A 19,887-nucleotide genomic window follows, 5' to 3' on the forward strand; every position below is an offset into this window, starting at 1 on the left:
TCACAGAGTTGTGTCCATCTAACAGAGCTGTGTCCATCTCACAGAGTTGTGTCCATCTAACAGAGTTGTGTCCATCTCACAGAGTTGTGTCCATCTCACAGAGTTGTGTCCATCTAACAGAGTTGTGTCCATCTTCCAGAGTTGTGTCCATCTAACAGAGCTGTGTCCATCTAACAGTTGTGCCCATCTAACAGCTGCAGGGCCACAGCAACGCAACGTCCTGCAAATGGGCTCGAGGTGCTGGTTTTATTTTGGCGGTCTTTGTCTCTTCACGAGTTTGTAACTATTTACACCCGACTGACTATTTAAAGGGTGTTTGAACTCTTTCAAAGGCTGATCAATCACCACTCCTGGCCTACAAGTATATATATATATATATATATATATATATATATATATATATATATATATATATATATATATATATATATATATATATATATATATATATATATATTATATTTTTTTTAAACTGGACCAGTCTCTCGTTCCCGTTGTTATCCTGGTTCTCCCATCCGCCAGTATTAGCTGGTGGACGTTGAAGACCCCGGCGTGTGTTACGCGAAGAGTCGGCGAGCCATCGCCGGCACCCTGAACAAATTTCAAATTCTTTCACAAAATCACCTTCGGTCGAACGTCAGGCGTGACCGACGGGTTCGTGAAAGACTTGCACCGTTATTGGTTAAAAGGGAGAGTACGGCAGTAAGATTTCCGAGGAACATGTACGGTAGGCTAAAGGAATCTTCAGGCTCGTAATGAATGGTCAAGGTACGAGTAAGCGGTTTTTTATTGCGGTGCTACGTGTTCGGATCACTGTTTCATCAGCTCTTCGAGCGGTCGAAAAATATTCGATTTCTGGAGAGAATATTTGTTTTTAAACGGGGAGAAAACAAGATTTCAAACAGGGAGCGTGAATGTGATAACGTGGTTATTTTTTTATTTTTTTTAAACATTCCAAATGGGGACCGATGACTGAAGGGACTCGTGGGGAATGTTCGGTCAAAGGAAAGATTGTAATAAAATAAAATAAAATAAAATTAAAAAAAATTTTTCTTTTTTTTCTTCTCGACTTCTTCTTCGTATTCTTCGTCTTCTTCTTCTTCGTCTTCTTCTTCTTCGTCTTCTTCTTCTTCTTCTTCTCTGTTTTGATCTGAATTTGAAACAACTCTCCATTTCCGGTTTCTTCACCAATTTTAAAACTCCGCCGCAAAGATTCCTTTATGCTCGTTGGGACGTGTCGATGCACGTTTATCTGTTTCTATCGAGCGATGGATGTTTACACCGCACACTGAGCACCCGCCGAGCGTGTTCTGCTCGATGTACGTGTTCACAGCGTTCACCAAGTCGTAAGGGCGGTGTGTAGGTATTTGTTCGCTTGCTTGAAGTGCCGGTGTGTGGAGTTCTTTGGGAACCGGAGGGTCGTGTTCTCTTGACACGGAACAAGCTGACGGCTGGTTGGAACGATCGCACGAGGAAAGGTATTTCGCCGTGTACCGTGTATCGTGTACCGTGTACCGACTTTTCCATCCCGATGACCTGAGTGAGCGATGTCTTCCTTCCAAACAGGTTTCGGGTACGCTGTGTGGAAGACCACGTGTCGTCGTGCACCTGTTCAATGTCACTCAACAACTTCCCAAAGCCCGTGGTGGTTTCGTCCAACGCTGCGTCATCGCTTCCTGTAATTCCTTGCAACAGGGGGGGGGGGGTGTTTCGCGATCCCATAATGCCGTGCGCGCCGCCATGTTGGTTGTATTCATTTACCTCACGACGATACCGTCAGTAATTCCACAATGTATATCACGTTTATCTCCTCATTCTGACTGACTTACCGCAATGGAAGGTTATGCTCATCATTTGGTCTTGTTAGGTATTGTTTACCTTGCCAACCAATATGGCGCCCGCGCACTGCATCATGGGTACTGAAACCTCGCTGTACCATTATAATCGAGGCACTCCTCTTGATTTGTCTTCTTTTGACAAAATATTCCAGTTGCATTTATTATCGTTTATTTGGTGGTCGTACGGCAGCTTAGCTGCCGGGGTAGCTATCATTTCTTGAAGCGCGACTGTGTCGCTGATGCAGTGCCCCTCTACCGGTACGCACACTGGAACTGGTACTTATTTCGCCGACCTCGGAAGGATGACGGGCTGAGTCAACCCCACCTGGTATTAATTCAGCGGCCGACGGGGGCTTGAACTCGGGACCCAAGGATCCCAAGCCGCCACCCTAACCACTGAGGAAACACCAGGCTACATCATTTATTTGATTGTGTTTATATGTATATAATTATTCTTGCACACCTGTGCCCTGTACCTTTTTGTCCGTCTGTTCGACTCGATTTGACTTCCCTGACGTACCCCCCCCCCCAGAGGCCGTGACCGATGCTTTGTCTGCTGGCGATGCAGCGGCCGGCACTGTCTTCTCCACCCGCACCGACGCGGCGACGTGTTCTTCTGGGAATTGTTATCCTTCTCTTTGTGGACATCATTTGGGTGGCTTCCTCCGAGCTGTCAAGGGTGAGGCTCTTCTGATTAAGTAGAGATGTGTTGGTTCGTATCATTAGCAAATCTTTAATGCTCGTTTGCGGCACAAGGCTGCGGGGTAGCATCATTGGCCGAGGCGTCGCTGTGCCACTTTGTGCAGGAATTTGGAATTTGTTTGGGGTGCCGGCGATTGCTCGCCTACTCTTCGTGAAGGACACCGTGGAATCTTTACCTTTCCCCAAATAATGCCAGCAGACATCCATCCGAGGGACGGCACACAGCTTAGAGGCACGTTTGCGTACATCTGGGTCATCCTGTCAGCCCTCCAATAGCAATCGGTCGTACAGATTCGCTGTGACTTTATCAGAGTTATTCTTTCATATGCAGCATATGGTGGTGGGTAGCATGATTGACTGAGGATGCGGCTATTCCGCTGATGCCCCTCGTAGGTTTGAGAAGGAATTTGTAATTTGGCCATGGTGCTAGCGATACTGTTGTGGGCCGGGGTTCGGTGGCGATAAACGACCACCAGACAGAGCAGTAGAGCCATCTCCCACCGAACACCCGGAATTTAGGTCGTGACTCTCGGACAACTCCAAAGGTCACGGGTCCCTTAGCGGACCGTGGACGCCAATATTACGACTGCGTGGCGTAGGGTTAATTGTCTCGATCTCCAATATACCTAAATAACCACGCAGTCTAACTACCGGGGAAACCACACCCGCGACCGACTTTGTCCGAACCGAGTCGCTGTTACCGACTCTGATCTGGCGTAACCGAGCGGAAGTTACCAAAGCCACGCCGGACCAAATGAGGGTCATTCCGTGCCAACTCACCTAAATTTCAAAAACCTCCCGGTCACCTCAGATTTTTCTGGAAAAATCTTTAAATGTAGATCTATATGGCTCTACCCACCATGCAAAAGATTAGCTTTCAATTCCTCATAGTTTAAAAAATATCTATCTCTAGAGACCTTTGAAATTTGGCCCTAAAAATGCCAAATGTGGAAAACGCATTTTTTTTCAACTTCAGTGGCTTATAATTTTATAATGGACTCCTCTAGAAAGTTAATATTGCAAATATTTACTAATTGGCATCCAAATTTTTCAATTATGGCATCAGAAAGCTTCTGGGATGCATATTCTCACTCTATATCAAGCTAAAAATGGCTTTTCGGCCAAAACGAGCAAAAATAAGGTGAAACTATAGTAGCCCTCCTGAAAATATGGAACAACTTAGAATTTTTTCCTCATAACACAGTGATTATAGGGTCACTATCTATCCATAGATACATTTTTGTTGGGATAATACAGTTAGGTGATGAATTATAAAAGTTTTACCAGAAGCTCTTGCCTCCGAGGGCTCTAAAATGGACCAATTTTGTCCCCTGGTTTGACCATGTGGCTTGGGGTTTAGGATCTTCATTTTTTTTCTAAAGATTGCCTCATACAAGATGTGTCTACTGACTGCATGATTTTATCTGACGCCCATGGCTTCATATTAAAATACATTTTTATTCACATGCACATTTTTTATAATTATTCACTTTTTCATATTCATGAGCTTATAAATCTGAAACTGAACACGAGCAAAGTGATACTGCAGATGTTTATAAACTGGCATATGAAATTTAAGGATCTGTTATCAGAATGCCTGATAAATGCATATGTTTCTATCTGTAGAAAGTTGAAAATGCCACTTTGACCAAAAATGGTGAATATTCTCATGGCCTCCAGAAAAAAAGAAAGTTCAATGCTGGGTGCCATTACTCGACATTCTTTGTGTGGTTGAGACCCCTGACATAAAATCTGGTGGACGTCAGTACCAACTGTCACAGCATGACTTCAAGCATGTTCAAGACCTGTTTTCCAAGATGTAAAATTCTGTGCCTCTGAGTGTGAGATAATCATGATAATGAATGTCATGAAAGATGAAAGGTCATTAAAGAGTTTTCTCAGGTATAAAAATTACTAATACTCATTGTCTCTGTATATCTGTAAATAAAAAAGCTGCTACTCAACTAATCAAATTTGTTCTAATTTATTATTTGCAATCACTTACGAAAGTAATCATTAACATGTATTTATGAATAAATAACATCCTTATCACTAATGTCTAATAAGAAGCATAATTTAGCCTCATGCGCACCCCCTGCAAGTTCACCTTGTTTTGTACCAAGTGGGCCAAATTGCCATATTTGGCTTCCTAAAACGAGGAGTATGTGCTTTCTCGAGACATTCTGATGCCACAATCTGAAATTTTGTATATCAGTTAATAAAATTCTGCAGTAACTTTCCTGGATGGTTCCATTTAGGATTTATAAACTTCTGAATATGAAAAAAGTGAACAATTATAAAAAACGTGCATGTAAATAAAAATTTATTTTACTATGAAGCAATGGGGGTTAGATAAAAATATTCGGTCAGTCGACACATCTTGTATGAGGCAATCTTTAGAAAAAAAAAAAGATCCTAAACCCCTAGCTACATGGTCAAACCAGGGGACAAAATTGGTCCATTTTAGAGCCCTCGGAAGCAAGGGCTTATGGTAAAACTTTTATAATTCATCACCTAACTGTATTATCCCAGCAAAAATGTATCTATGGATAGATGATGACCCTATAATCACTGTGTTGTGAGGAAAAAAATTCTAAGTTGTTCCATATTTTCAGGAGGGCTCCTATAGTTTCACCTTATTTTAGCTCGTTTTGGCCAAAAAGACATTTTTAGCTTCCTATAGAGTGAGACATATGCATCCCAGAAGCTATCTGATGCCATAATTGAAAAATTTGGATGCCAATTCGTGAATATTTGCAATATTAGCTTTCTCGAGGAGTCCATTATAAAATTATAAGCCACTGAAGTTGGAAAAACATGCGTTTTTCACATTCGGCATTTTTAGGGCCAAATTTCAAAGGTCTCGAGAGATAGATATTTTTTAAACTACGAGGAATTGAAAGCTAATCTTTTGCATGGTGGATAGAGCCATATAGATCTACATTTAAGAATTTTTCCAGCAAAATCTGAGGAGGTGACCTGTGAACCCTTAGGTGAGTTGGCACGGAATGACCCATGAACGATTTACGGCACCGACGGCCTCACTAATTCTCAAAACGCACCGTGCTGGGTCAATGGGAGAAAGCACATAAGACGAGCTGGAACATTTAACACGGGTTTATTTATAAACAATAATCTGGGAGGGGAGCACACAAAGAGCAGAGTTATCTGAATAAAAGAAATGCAGTCAATTTACAATGAGCGAAAAGCACTTAACAGTTCTACTTAAAAGACTGGCAACACACACACACACACACACACACACACACACACACACACACACACACACACACACACACACACACACACACGGTGGCCGCGGCCTTCATTGGGCCCTATTCTTGCATCTGTCCGCCTCGTGCGGTCTGCTCGAGCTTGTCCGGTGGCGGGACTCGAACCCGCCGCCAACAACGCAGCACCAAGCACCCGGGCCAGGAACGACGCCACGGACGCCAGCCAGCGCGGGAACGGACCAGATGAGACGCCAGCAGGCAAGACGAGGCTTCCTCTCTTTCTTCTTCCTCTCGACGACGGGGCGTACCTTCTCTTCTCGACGGCTCGCCACCTCCTCTTATCCTTCCCCTCCCCCGCAGGTCGAGGGAAATGCTCCGAGGTACTCGCCTCTGGGTTGGACGAGGGGCGAACATCCCATCTGGCTGGGCAGGGCCGCCCCTGAGGTGGTCAGCCTCCTGATTGGACGTGGGGTCTCGGGGGGTGTGTCGAGGCGTCTCGGAGGCCCGCCCCCCGAAGAGGCTCCGTCGTAGTTTTCGGCACGCTGGCCTCCCATTGGCTGGGGCGCGCGTGCGATGCTCGCCCTTCGCTCATTAGCTGGAGGAAACGTCCCATGCCCTTCCTCGGAGCGGAGCCGCGATCTGAGGCGATGGAGGCTCCGCCCACGCCTTCAGCCAAAAACACGTGGGCAATGGTGACCGGGTCGAATGAGGGACGGTGCCGTTGTTGTTGTTGTTGTTGTAGTAGATGTAGAAAACCTGACTATAAAATAGCTCACAGCGCACACAAAATTCCCATTAGATATAGGGGATGGATTCTAACTATAAACACATACTTATCGAAATAACTAAGCTTAGGGACTGCTGTCTGTTTGTGTGCAAAAGGTTTCCAAATCGGAAACAATACATCTTCACGAAGGACATGGTGGGATCTTCAACATCCACAAAATAATGCATTTTTGCCCACTGCTCACAAAATGCTTTGCAAGAAATTGCCTTGTATAAACCATGCAAGCCTTCTTACTCCATCTTCTTCCTTTCCCACATATGCAAGGTGTGTGCTGATTGAGATACTTACCTTTTACATCTGCAGAGCTTAACTCGACGTCCGCACAGACAATGGTTTGCATTGTGCTTTAAAAGAATGCTGTATGCAGTCCGACGTAAACATGAACGAGCAGATGCATTGTACAAGTTGGGAACCAATACAATTGTGATCTGACTGATTTGGAGCTTTGGAGATCACACTTGTTCGTTGAGTACAGAATAACATTGCTTTCAGTATTTATTTAAGCAATGTTACTTTGCAAGTGAATAGTCTGGCCGATTCAACATCTTGGCATGACTTGCTGGTGAAAAGGATTTCTCAAAGATCTGCTTGTTGAGATAAACATCACTTTGTGTTGTCTGCTTATCTTTGAACGGATGGGGTGACGATCATGATGCTCTTTGAAGTTGTTTGTTTATTTTCCTCTTGACTACCCCTCCCAATCACCCTGGATATCCAACATCCATCTCCCTCGTCTTCTACAGTATATTGTCCGAATCTTCCAGAAGCCGTTTTTCAGCACTTTTGCAAAGTCCTCTATGTTTGTGGTGTATCTGCTTGGGTTCCTTGTTTGGAAGCCATGGCGGGACAAGTGTCTGCGCTGCGTGGGCTGTCTTCCCGCTGCCAAGGTGAGCTTCCGCCTTGCAACAGCTGTCAAACGTTACACGCCTTGTGATGTGTGGTGTTAGGTTTCAGCTCTCTGATGTTATCCCACAGCTTGAGTTGGTGAAGCAAAAAATGGGGGGTGGGGGGGGGGATATTAAGGTGTGGATAAATTGAGCAGAGCAAGGGGAAAAGGGAGAATGAAGATTCAATAAAAAGTTGAGGATGGAGGAGGAAGAGGGAGACAACGTTTGCAATGTGTATACAGCCTGTTACTAGATAGAGTAATCAAGTAACATGAGCCATTGTTCCCCTTTTGTACTTGTCTTTTGATTGGTAGTATAACCTGCTTTTAAAATCATCGTGTGAATTAGGTTAACATCATTGCATCAGTACGAGTGCCTGTACTTTCAGGATTTAGGTTGAGCATATAAACTCTATCATATACTCTACCCTTTTACAGGCCCTGGAGACAGAAGGACATTATGTTTTGGGAAAAGGTGGTGGAGGTCAACTAGGAAGTGCCGAGTTGGTGAGCAGGCGATTCCAGGATATGGGGAAGGGTGGATTTGTGGTTTCTGAACTTCCTTGGGCAAGTATTGGAATTTGTTCGGTTGGCCTGTGGCATTCTCATCCGAACCACTCGCTAATGATGTGGGAAACCCAGGTTCAAATCCCACAGCTATCGGTGTTTGTCAATTGTTTACTAATATTCTTTGTAATTCATGTCAATGTACATTGATGTTCACTACTGTCTTTGTCTTGCTTTTGATTTGTGTACAAACACTTCCATGAGCTATACATCAATATAGAAATGTAGTTGTTTTTTTTTTATTGCCACAATAACATTAACGTTGTTCTGTATCTTGTTTGCTTACTATTACCTTGTGGTGGTACTGGCCATGCTCACATGTACATCACATTGTGCACATCTTTCATCAACAGGGTGCTCCACTATACGCGCCAGTGCGATTCAATGATTCAGCGAGTGAGAAGAGTAGTCCGTGTTGTAGCGAAGGGGAGGATGGAGGTGAGAGCAATTTGATGTCCATGATTGTGACATCCTCCATTTATTTAATTTTTCTTTGACTCGTCTTTGCCTTTTCTTTCAGTCGTTCGAAAGCCCCGTGTGCGGTTCTCACGACTTGCTGAGGTTCGGCAGCTTCCTTCTCGGCAAGTTTTGGATGCCAGCCAGTCACGCAGGCAGTATGGAGAGCCTGATGGTCAGGGAGGGGGATCCAGGTTGAAGCTTCCCATTCCACAGGTCGCAAAAACAAGTTTACTGTTTTGCTTTGTGGTGAGTGAGCAGATGAGACTGTACACATTTGTCTTTTTATGTAGCTATTACTCGAATATGTGTGTATTGTTGTAGATTTCCCACCCGTCAGCGTGCGAACGACCGCGTCTAACCAATAGCGGTCGCTTTGCCCACTGAACGGACAATCCAGTCTCTGCTTTCTGGATCAATGCCGGAAACCAGCCACGGTGTGTGTTTTTAACCACACCACAACCTTGTTCGCACTCTACCCGCGCTACAGGGTCCGATCGCCAAATCTTCGATTTACCGAATTATTCGTGCGGGTAGGTTCCCGAGAGATTGTACCTCAACGGGACCGCTTGGAAACGAGCGGCTTAAGCAGCTCGCTTCCTTTTGGGATAACCGAGCGGGGTATTATCGCGCAGTCCCGTTGGACCCGATCACTTTACCGGCTATTTAAAAACCAACTATATTCCGAGTGCAAGATGGGGCAGTTCAATGAGGGAATGGACGCAACGAGCAGGTTTACATTCACACAAGGACATTTATTATAATAAAGCACGTATGCAATTAAACAAGGCAAAACATGTATGCAATTATACAAGCAACAAAAGCACGACAATAGAACTACAACCGTCGACTTATTATGTACAGTCACTTGCGCTTAACAGCAGTTCCTACTTACCGTATTTTCACGACTATAAGGCGCATATAAACGTCTTAGATTTTTGTCAAAATGTGCGACGCGCCCTATAGTGCAGTGCGCCCTTTGTGTGTCGTCATTGTAAGGCGGACGTATTTGTGAACATTAGAACTGGGGGTAAATGTGGGCGTGGCTTATGTATAAAAGAACAGGTATGTGCGGTATGCAGAACATTGCTGTTTTAACAACCCCGAAAATGGCAAAGAGACACGCTTATGAAGCTCAGTTTAAACTGAAGGCGATCAGCTATGCGGAGGAACATGGGAATCGAGCCGCGGCGAGGAATTTCCAGATCAACGAGTCGATGGTTCGAAAGTGGAGGAAGCTGGAAAACGAGCTGCGACAGGTGAAGAAGACGCAGCTGAGTTTCCGTGGAAACAAGGCGAGGTGGCCAGAGTTGGAGGAAAGACTTGAGCAGTGGATCGTTGAGCAAAGAGCAAGTGGGAGGAGCGTTTCGACGGTCACGATCCGACTGAAGGCAGTATCGATAGCGGAGGAAATGAAAATCGAACATTTCCACGGAGGTCCGTCTTGGTGCTTTCGCTTCATGAAACGGTGCCATTTTTCCATCCGGACCAGGACTACGATAGCGCAGCAACGTCCGGCGGATTATCAAGAAATGATGGAAAACTTCCGCTCCTACTGCAGCAAGCACATCTGCGACAAACGGATCCAGCCGAGCCACATCACCAACATGGACGAGGTGCCGCTCACGTTCGACATCCCGGTGAGTCACACGGTGGAGAGGAAGGGAACCAGCACGGTGGCGATACGCACAACGGGGTATGAGAAGGCTTCGTTTACTGTTGTGCTTGGCTGCCACGCCGATGGACAGAAACTGCCGCCGATGGTAATTTTCAAGAGGAAGACTTTGCCTAAAGAGACGTTTCCAGCAGGCGTCATTATCAAGGCAAATGAAAAGGGCTGGATGGACGAGGGAATGATGAAGGAGTGGCTGAGGCAGGTGTATGTAAGAAGACCGGGTGGTTTTTTCCACGCATCACCTTCGCTCCTGATTTATGACTCTATGCGTGCTCATCTCACCGACGACGTGAAAATACAAGTGAAGCAGATGAACGCTACGCTTGCTGTGATTCCGGGAGGCTTGACAAAGGAACTCCAACCGCTGGACATCGGCGTGAACCGGCCGTTCAAAGTGAGGCTGCGAGCGGCGTGGGAGCGGTGGATGACCGAAGGAGAGCACAGCTTCACAAAGGGTGGAAGGCAGTGCCGGGCGAGTTACGCCACAGTTTGCCACTGGATTGTTGATGCCTGGGCTAACGTGTCTGCTGGCACTGTTGTCCGAGCTTTCGCTAAAGCCGGCATCATTTCGGAGGAGCCGCACGGTGCAGAAAGTGACTCTGACGGCGAGGAAGGTGGACCTGCTAGGTTGGGTTTAGCGCAGTTCGATTCCGAAACAGAGGATGAGGATTTCGATGGATTTGATTAAAGACTATTACCGGTATTTGATTGTTTTAGTATTTTTGTAACTAATACTTTAATAAAGCACAACCAAACTCAATTTTGCTCCCGATCTATTTTTAAATACGCACACTTGTGTGCTTGTGTGAGTGTGTTGTTGTACGGCGGACGTACGTAGTAGAGGATATTCATATAAAACCCGCGCCCTATCGTGAGGAGCGCCTTATGTGTGTGTCAAATACAGGAACGGCACACACAACTGAGACTGCGCCTTTTGGCACGGTGCGCCTTTTGGTCGTGAAAATACGGTATTAGACGGGCCCACGGACACACGTGCGCGCACACACACACTCAAGAAATGGTGGCAGAGGCCTTTAATAACGCGCTCCAGCTCGGAGGACAGGTGAGCTGAAACCCAGAACCTATCTCGAACCTCTCCACCTCGTGTGGTCTTCAAGTTGTTCGGACCCGGGCTCCAGCGAGAGCGAGCTGGATCCAATCGCCGTGAGCTGCGATCCTTCCCGAGCTCCCGCGAATCCTCCCGCGCTTCTCAACACGTGCTGGTGAGACGAGGCGCCGATCCTTCCCGTCGATGCGTCACTTCCCCGAGGAACCACCTCCACGAAGAGGTCGATGAGTCGCACCAAGCCGGGAACCAAAATGGAGAACAAAGAGCTCCACAAACCAAGAAGAAGAAGAAGCCACCATTAGCAGCTCGATCCGAGCAACCAGCTCAACTCTCTTCCAAGCAAAAAGCTCTCCTGAGCCAAACAGAAGCCGAAGCTCACTGAACCATCAAAGCAAAAAGCCTCCTCCCGAGCCAGGCCTCAGCCGAAGCTCACTGAGCCAGCCGAAGCAAAAAGCTTCTGAAGGCCTCAACCCTAACGCAAGCCAAGCAGGACCCGACGGTCTGCTGAACGACTCCCCTCAACACTCTTCTCCAACTCTGCCCATGAACAAAAGAAAAGATCTCCTCTTATCCTTCTCCGCCCCCTCCCCCAAGCCCGGCGTGACTCATGCCCTCGTGATCCATCCCCCCGCTCAACCACGGGTGTGAGGGAGTTGTTGACATCATGAGTCACGGGACGGCAGGGTTCTTCTTGCTCTTCGCAGAAGAGGGGGAGGGATGTCTCTATTGTTCGTTCCCTAACTATTAAATCTATCTGCAGCGCATCTAATCGATTTCTGAACATTTAAACAATGAAAGGTGAGCTATCTAGGGAACAAGCACTTATCTACATAGCTGATTAAAGGAACCTGAATGTTGTGTGCAATCGAATTCCCAAATTCGTAACAGTATAATAAAGTTCAAATTTGGGATGTTTCATCCTCCTAAATTTGTTATTCTTAGATGAGTTGATATAAAATGTCTAACAACTTGTTTCTTTAATGTCACAAAACTATTTTCTTTTGGTTTTAGATATAACAATTTTCACTTATTAGTTTATATTAATGATGCTTACATTTGTCTATTTGGGCAAAAGTGTGTTGCATGTGTAGTTGTTTGTTTGATACACCTTCCTGTCTCGCTCACGTCGACCTCCATATTCTTGATTGAAAAGGTGATTGTAAGCGTTTAATCACCATTGTGATACATCCGTGCACATGCATCTCCACTTGCTGTGAGTTCTCATCATTTCTGAGGCTGTGCATATGCAGATGATGCAGTTGTTTCCTTGGATTAGGGCTCGAGTTTTAAATCTGGCCAGGTACAGGCACACAATGGTTTTATTTTTTGGGGGATTTTCTTTTTCATGTTCAAAAATGAATGACAGCAGATGGAACAGCAGGCATAATATTCCCCTCAGACGGCTGGTGCAGCCTCACTCTGCTAATGGCAGGTCAATGGAGTTTACACTCGAACTGGTAGCTCGGGACGCCCAGTTTAACATCCATCGGAGGGACAGGCACACACACACATTGATTAATTGCCCTGCCTGTGAAACACCGGAATGAGGTTTATAGCAGGGTCAGATTCAAAATCATATATATATATATATATATATATATATATATATATATATATATATATATATATATATATATATATATATATATATATAGTTGCAGGGTCTGGTGAGAAGACCACTAGGTGGAGGAAAGCTACGTCGATTCGCACCAGACTCTCCGGAATTGTAGGCCGTCGCTCACGGATAATTCCGTGACGCGGCGGGTCGCTTAACCGACCGTGGATGCCAATACCTCAACTGCGTGGCGTAGGGTCCTCCTGTCTAGAATCAAGTTATCTAATTAACCACGCGGTTTCGACTACCGGGGAACCATGCCCTCGGTACGCCTTGCCCAAACCGGATCACTCCACCAACTACCAACTCCCTTTCCGGATGGATACAGTCGAGCGGCACTGCCAAGGACGTACCGGCTAGAAGGAACAGATTATCGGGAATAAAGACCCGGCTAGAATTCGAACCATGCTGGACCAATGGAGGAAAAGACAAAGACGAGCTGGGAACATTTCTACAATTATTATTTATCTATATATATAAAGTTGAAAGTGTGCCTGTCTGTGTGTCTGTGTATGTGTTTCTCTGTGACCTATGCATGCGAAAAGTACTGGACTGATCCTCACCAAACTTCACATGCTGACAGAACATGTACCCGGGAGTGTCCCGATGTAAAAGAATTGTACTTCCGACTTCCCGGTTTCCGAATTATAACGTCATCACCTGATTGCGTAACGTTAATTTTTCAAGTTCAGCCGATTGACATGGGACCAACAGAATTTGCTAGAGAATGAGAAATTAATACTACAGTCAATTGAAGACAATGACTTCCAACTTCCCGGTTTCCGAATTATGACTTATGCATTCGACACACTTTTCGTAACGTTAATTTTTCAAGTTCAGCCGATTGACATGGGGCCAATGCCATTTGCAATAGAATGAAAAAATAGTGCTACAGTTAATTCTGAATTCCCGTTTCCGAATTATGACTTATGCATTCGACACACTTATAGCCTGGTGTTGGCGCAGTGGTAGGGCAGCGGCTTGGGATCCAAAAGGTCCTGAGTTCAAGCCCCATTGGGCCACTGAATTAATACACCAGGGGGTTGACTCAGCCTGTCATCCTTCCGAGGTCAGCGAAATGAGTACCAGTGTACTGGGCCAGTGTATACCCCGGTTAAAATAGGTGTACCAGATCCCTGTGTCGTAAGAGGCGACCAGGGTTGCGTCAGGAAGGGCATCCGGCGTAAAACTTGTGCCAAATCACTATGCGGATCATACGGATGATCCGCTGTGGCGACCCCTAACGGGAGCAGCCGAAAGAAGAAGAGAGAGAGAGCATTTGACACACTTATCATAGGCCCTATTCACATCAACAAATACCTCTTTTAATGCATGATTAACACAAGTCATATTTTATTGTACATACAGGTAGTCGTCGACTTACGATGGAAGAACCTCCAATTTCTAACTTACTGGCATTCTTCAAACTATGCGAAATTGATGACTTTGCTCTAACTCTACTGTACGCTCAGGTGCCAACGAATTTCACTTGGAACTCGAGTCAGAAACGTTGGAACAGGAGGAAGCAAGGTTCAGAAGTTCCAGGATATCCCGGTATTTACAAATCTGACGCATTGGGTCGAGTGTACACAGTACATCCCAATAATTTTGAGTGTTTCTGCATCTGCCTCCTCCTGCATGTGAAACGAGGTCCAGTGAGTTTTCATAGACCTGAGAACAGTGGACGGGCAAATTTGCAGCACATTTCGTGAGGCTTGCAATCTCCTCGGACTCCAAAAAGACGATTGGAACATACATACATACATACATACATACATATACATATTTGCCCATTGGAACGCCACGCTTGAAGAGGCAACTGTTTCTCAATCCCCATCGACCATGAGGCATCTATTTGCTATTATGATAACTGCGTGTGAGATGTCAGATCCCAAGAGCCTATTGGACATTCACAAAGAGGCCCTGTCTGAGGATGTAAAAAACAGAGTCCAAAGAGAACATCCCCAGAGGACATCCAGTACACACCAGATATGTTCAATGAGGCTCTGTTATACATTGAAGATTTGGTATTATACATGAGCCGGAAAGATTTAACTAGGTGGGGACTTCCCTCTTCTAATAGGTCTGAAAGCGCAACCATCAGTCGATCATGGTTCTGTGAAACAAACTACAACACAGATACTCTCGCAAAGTTTGTTTCTGACAATGAGCCGCTTCTGGTACAGGATCAGAGTAATGCATATCAACTGATTTCTGAAGCGGTTCAAGAGGGAAGTGGTGTGATATTTTTCTTGGATGCCCCGGGTGGTACTGGCAAAACATTTGTCCTCAACCTTTTGCTTGATAAGATGAGGAGCCAGAAAAAGATCGTATTAGCCGTTGCTTCATCCGGTATAGCCGCAACACTTCTTTCAGGTGGCCGCACAGCGCATTCTGCTTTCAAATTGCCTCTCGACTTAGCTACAATGGAATATCCAGTTTGTGGCATTGACAAACAAACTGAAGCAGCAAAAGTGCTGAAGAATTGCGACCTCATAGTTTGGGATGAAGGTACGATGTCACCTAAGGATGCATTCGAAGCATTAGATAGAACTATGCGAGATTTAAGAGGAGTAGGTAGACCTGCCTATAGGTGGAGTTATGCTGGTTATTTCTGGCGATTTCAGACAAACTTTACCTGTAGTACCCCGTGGCACTCCAGCTGATGAAATGAAAGCCAGTATAAAATCTTCATACCTCTGGACATTCGTACCAACTATCCATCTAACAACAAACATGAGGGTCGAATTATATGGTGATTTAGATGCTGGCAATTTCGCACAATTATTTCTCAAACTTGGAAATGGTGAAATCCCGAACACAAATGATGTAATATCTATTCCCGATGACTGTGGTACAATCGTTTCATCTATGGAAGAATTAGAGGCTCATGTGTATCCCAATTTCGCGACTAATTACAAAAACATACAGTGGCTCTGTGAAAGAACAATCCTGGCTCCACTTAATGAAACAGTCCATGTAATAAACCATCAGTTATTACAAGTAGTTTCCAGGCGAACAACATAGTCACAAGTCTATTGACACCACACTGGATACTGAGCAAGCCATACATTATCCCACAGAATTTCTAAACTCATTGGAATTACCAGGATTGCCTCCGTACAATCTGTCGTTAAATGTTGGATGCCCTATTATGTTATTACGTAATCTAGATGCAACAAAACTTTGCAACGGAACTAAACTGATTGTGAAAAGGCCACATGTAATTGAGGCCACTATCATGACAGGATGTGCGAAAGGAGAAGATGTATTCATTCCGCGAATTCCACTCATTCCATCAAATTCAACGATTGAATTTAAGAGACTACAATTTCCTGAATGCCTGTGCTTTGCGATGTCTATCAATAAGGCACAAGGACAGTCATTGAAAGTCGCAGGGCTGGAATTATCCACTCCTTGCTTTTCCTATGGTCAGCTATATGTGGGATGCTCCAGAGTGGGATCATCGGAGGCTTTATACATATTGGCCCCAGAGGGGAAGACATCAAATATTGTTTATCCTCGAGCAGTCCTCTAAGATTATTGAGCTACTTCAGTTATTTCATAAACGGGAATAGGATATGCGATGAAGGAAATGCATGTTGCTGGTGAAAAATAAAAATGGTGGTGGGAAATTAAAAAAAAATGGTGGTGGTGGTTTGTATATATACATATTACAGATATAAATAGAATGGTGAAGGCGTATGGCGTATGTGTATAATATTTTTTAATTAAATGGTTTTGGGCTATGTAGATATTTTATAGAATGGTTATGGGCGTAGGTACGTTGGTTATGGGCGTAGGTACCCTAACTTCGTATACATAATATAACATAATTTTTATCAGGATAACAGACGTAAATAAATCAAATACGCTGGGCCAGGCTGGGTTATGCCCGACGTATAAATTAAGTCGCAAATGATGACATGAAACCAGCCTCACATTGTTGAGGCATTATGGTTTTTTTTATCTGATGCGGCAATAAATCTTAACATTTTTGAACTCGAGTCTTCTGCATATAAAACATGGCGGGGAAAATATAATATTATAGTTCTGATGAAAAAAAAATAATAATGGTGGCAGCCTCTACAATTTTACAATTAATTGTGACATATACTCCTTCAGACCCGCCATCATCAACGGGATTCCTGTGCGGAGCACGGGTATCTCTGCTAGTTTACAATAAGCGAGGAATAGCATATGGCACAACAAAAGGTTTATTGGGGATGTAATGCAGGGAAAGATGAGAGAGGTGTGGGGTGCGACAATTATACAAACAACTTACAAAAGCAGACACAGTGCAGACTTAACGTGAGATTAATAAAAGCAATAACAATCACATCAATGAAGATCTTATACAGGCTTATCTAACCGACAGGCACCAACACACTCAGACAAAATAAACCCAATGAAAGGCAAAGGACTTTTGCAGCCAGGGAGGGAGGGAGTTGAGGTCACAGTTTTTGGTACCTGAGCATTTCGGGGGAAGGGATTTTCCGTGGTGTGGCACCCGACAAAAGCTGTGCAGTTCGGTCCACAGCCGCACGTGTGATAATCGTGTCTGCAGCAGGAGCTTGAGTGGAGGAGAGCGGAGTCCAAAATTGTGAGAGTTGAGCAGCAGCAGGAACAGACAAGAGGTTTGGTCGAGGTCGTGTGGGCGAGGACCAGTACAGTCGGCGGACCGTCGAGGCGAGACGTAGGCAGAGCCAGGCAGCAGGAACACTTTCACAACAATTCTCTTCAACCTCTCAAACTTGCAATTCTCTTCAATGACGAAACAACTCGCAATTCTAACTCGACCTCTCCAATGACCCGCAAAACCAACTCGACTCAACTCTGAGGATTGCTCCGTACTTTATAGATCACGGAGCCTGGGTAGGAGCCATGGCGAAACCGACGTCATCGTCCAATTCGAGCATTCCGATTTAACCGGGCCTTCATGTGGTCCGCCTTTCTTGGCGGGGTTTCGGCCAGACGCTAGTTTGACCCACCCACCTGGGTGCAAAACGAACGTGATTCACCGCCCACGTCTGGTTTGGAGTAGACGGTGGAATACTCAAAACGCCGGTCTACTCCATGGTGCATGTTGCGATTTTGCCTCAGAAGCGATCGTTGGGGAGGGTACCGTGGGTTGTCGTGGATTTTGCCTCAGAAATGAAATGGAGTGGGGATAAAATATAAGGGAAAAATAATTTAATAACCTCACTAAAGCCCATCGCAATGCACCCCCGTGTCTTCCCACTACACAAGGAAGGGATCTAACTGCACGTATATTAATGGAATAACTGACTTGGGCCAACTGTATGTTGTATGCATACGGTTCCGAGAACCGTAACTATATATATATATATATATATATATATATATATATATATATATATATATATATATATATATATATATATATATATATATATATATATATAATCTTCTTCTTCCTCTTTCGGCTGCTCCCGTTAGGGGTCGCCACAGCGGATCATCCGTTATGATCCGCATCGTGATTTGGCACATGTTTTATGCCGGATGCCCTTCCTGACGCAACCCTGGTCGCCTCTTACGACACAGGGATATGGTACACCTATTTTAACCGGGGTATACACCGGCCCAGTACACTGGTACTCATTTCGCCGACCTCGGAAGGATGACAGGCTGAGTCAACCCCCTGGTGTATTAATTCAGTGGCCCAACGGGGCTTGAACTCGGGACCTCTTGGATCCCAAGCCGCTGCCCTAACCACTGTGCCAACACCAGGCTTTTATATATATATATATATATATATATATATATATATATATATATATATATATATATATATATATATATATATATATATATATATATATATATATATATATATATATATATATATATATATATATATATATATATATATATATATATATATATATATATATATATATATATATATATACATATATATATATATATATATATATATATATATACATATATACATATATACATATATACATATATATATACATACATATATACATATATATATATATATATATATATATATATATATATACATATATACATATATACATATATACATATATACATATATACATATATACATATATACATATATACATATATACATATATACATATATACATATATACATATATACATATATACATACATACATACATACATACATACATACATACATACATACATATTTCTAACTATTCACTAATATAAATGTTTAGTACCTTCGGGATGTGATAGAAAGCAGAAATTCCGCAGACTGATGCAACTCAAAGCCAATATCCCAGGAAAAATATAATCACAAAACAGTCGGAAAATTTCCGCAAATGAAAGTTGGCTGGGGCAGACTGTCTGCTCAGTGTAGATCACATGACCCAAGACTATGTAGCTTACATTGATACTGGGTGCTCGGTAACGGTATCAAGCACTTCTGCCTCTTATTTTATAATTTTGCTGTATTTATATTAAAAATTACTCTAGCTCTAAACTTTGAAATAAAGAGCTCATTCTAATCAATGATTATTGATTTACTAAAGTTATTTAGCTGTTTTCATAATGCAAGCACAATGGGCTTTTTAAAACCATCAAAGGAGAGTGGAATTTATACAAGAGAAAGGAAGCAATTACAAGTGATTCCTATGTCTGTCTCTGATATATGATGTGCATAAGTATTGATATTGTCATGTCAAGGTCAATTATCACCAACTGAACAAATGTGGTGCACTGGCTTTTTACTCCCTCAGATGACGGTCTAAATTAGTGGCGGACAACTCGAGCGTGAGAACTGAAGAGACACACGAGAACCTTAGCTCTTGTAAAACCAATGGGTTTCTTTCCTGCAACACAAACAACTGGGGGAAGATTGACCCAATGAAAGGAAAACGAAGGCAGGTTGCGAGGGAAGGAAAGAAATGCTATTGATAAATAATTAATTATATACAGTGAGGTAAAAATAAATCTAAACTATAAGGGCACTTGGTGGAGCGCATACCTCTGCCACGCAATGCCTGATCCACGAGAACATAACACGAGAGACCACGG

At 43.9% G+C, this 19,887-nt stretch overlaps 1 protein-coding gene across 6 annotated transcripts in view; it reads left to right on the plus strand.

Moving 5' to 3' along the window:
- Positions 1-1,085: 1,085 nt before the first annotated feature.
- SLC35F5 (solute carrier family 35 member F5) overlaps positions 1,086-19,887 on the plus strand; it is a 97,794-nt gene continuing 78,992 nt past the window's right edge. The window contains exons 1-7 of one of the 6 annotated variants that reach the window (XR_015054718.1): positions 1,086-1,478; positions 1,567-1,678; positions 2,371-2,517; positions 7,304-7,447; positions 7,885-8,013; positions 8,367-8,451; positions 8,534-8,718. Coding sequence is in view for 4 of the 6 variants with exons in the window: in XM_085868347.1 (XP_085724473.1) it covers positions 2,383-2,517; positions 7,304-7,447; positions 7,885-8,013; positions 8,367-8,451; positions 8,534-8,718 (678 nt within the window). In the remaining 2 variants the exon portion in view is untranslated. The remainder of the gene's footprint in view (positions 1,479-1,566; positions 1,679-2,370; positions 2,518-7,303; positions 7,448-7,884; positions 8,014-8,366; positions 8,452-8,533; positions 8,719-19,887) is intronic. The other 5 variants (XR_015054714.1, XM_085868347.1, XM_085868368.1 and 2 more) reach the window with 5 other exon arrangements.

The sequence above is a fragment of the Eptatretus burgeri genome, chromosome 2 (genome assembly GCF_056783735.1).
Source record: "Eptatretus burgeri isolate ZD-2024b chromosome 2, Ebu_testis_v1, whole genome shotgun sequence".
NCBI lineage: Eukaryota > Metazoa > Chordata > Myxini > Myxiniformes > Myxinidae > Eptatretus > Eptatretus burgeri.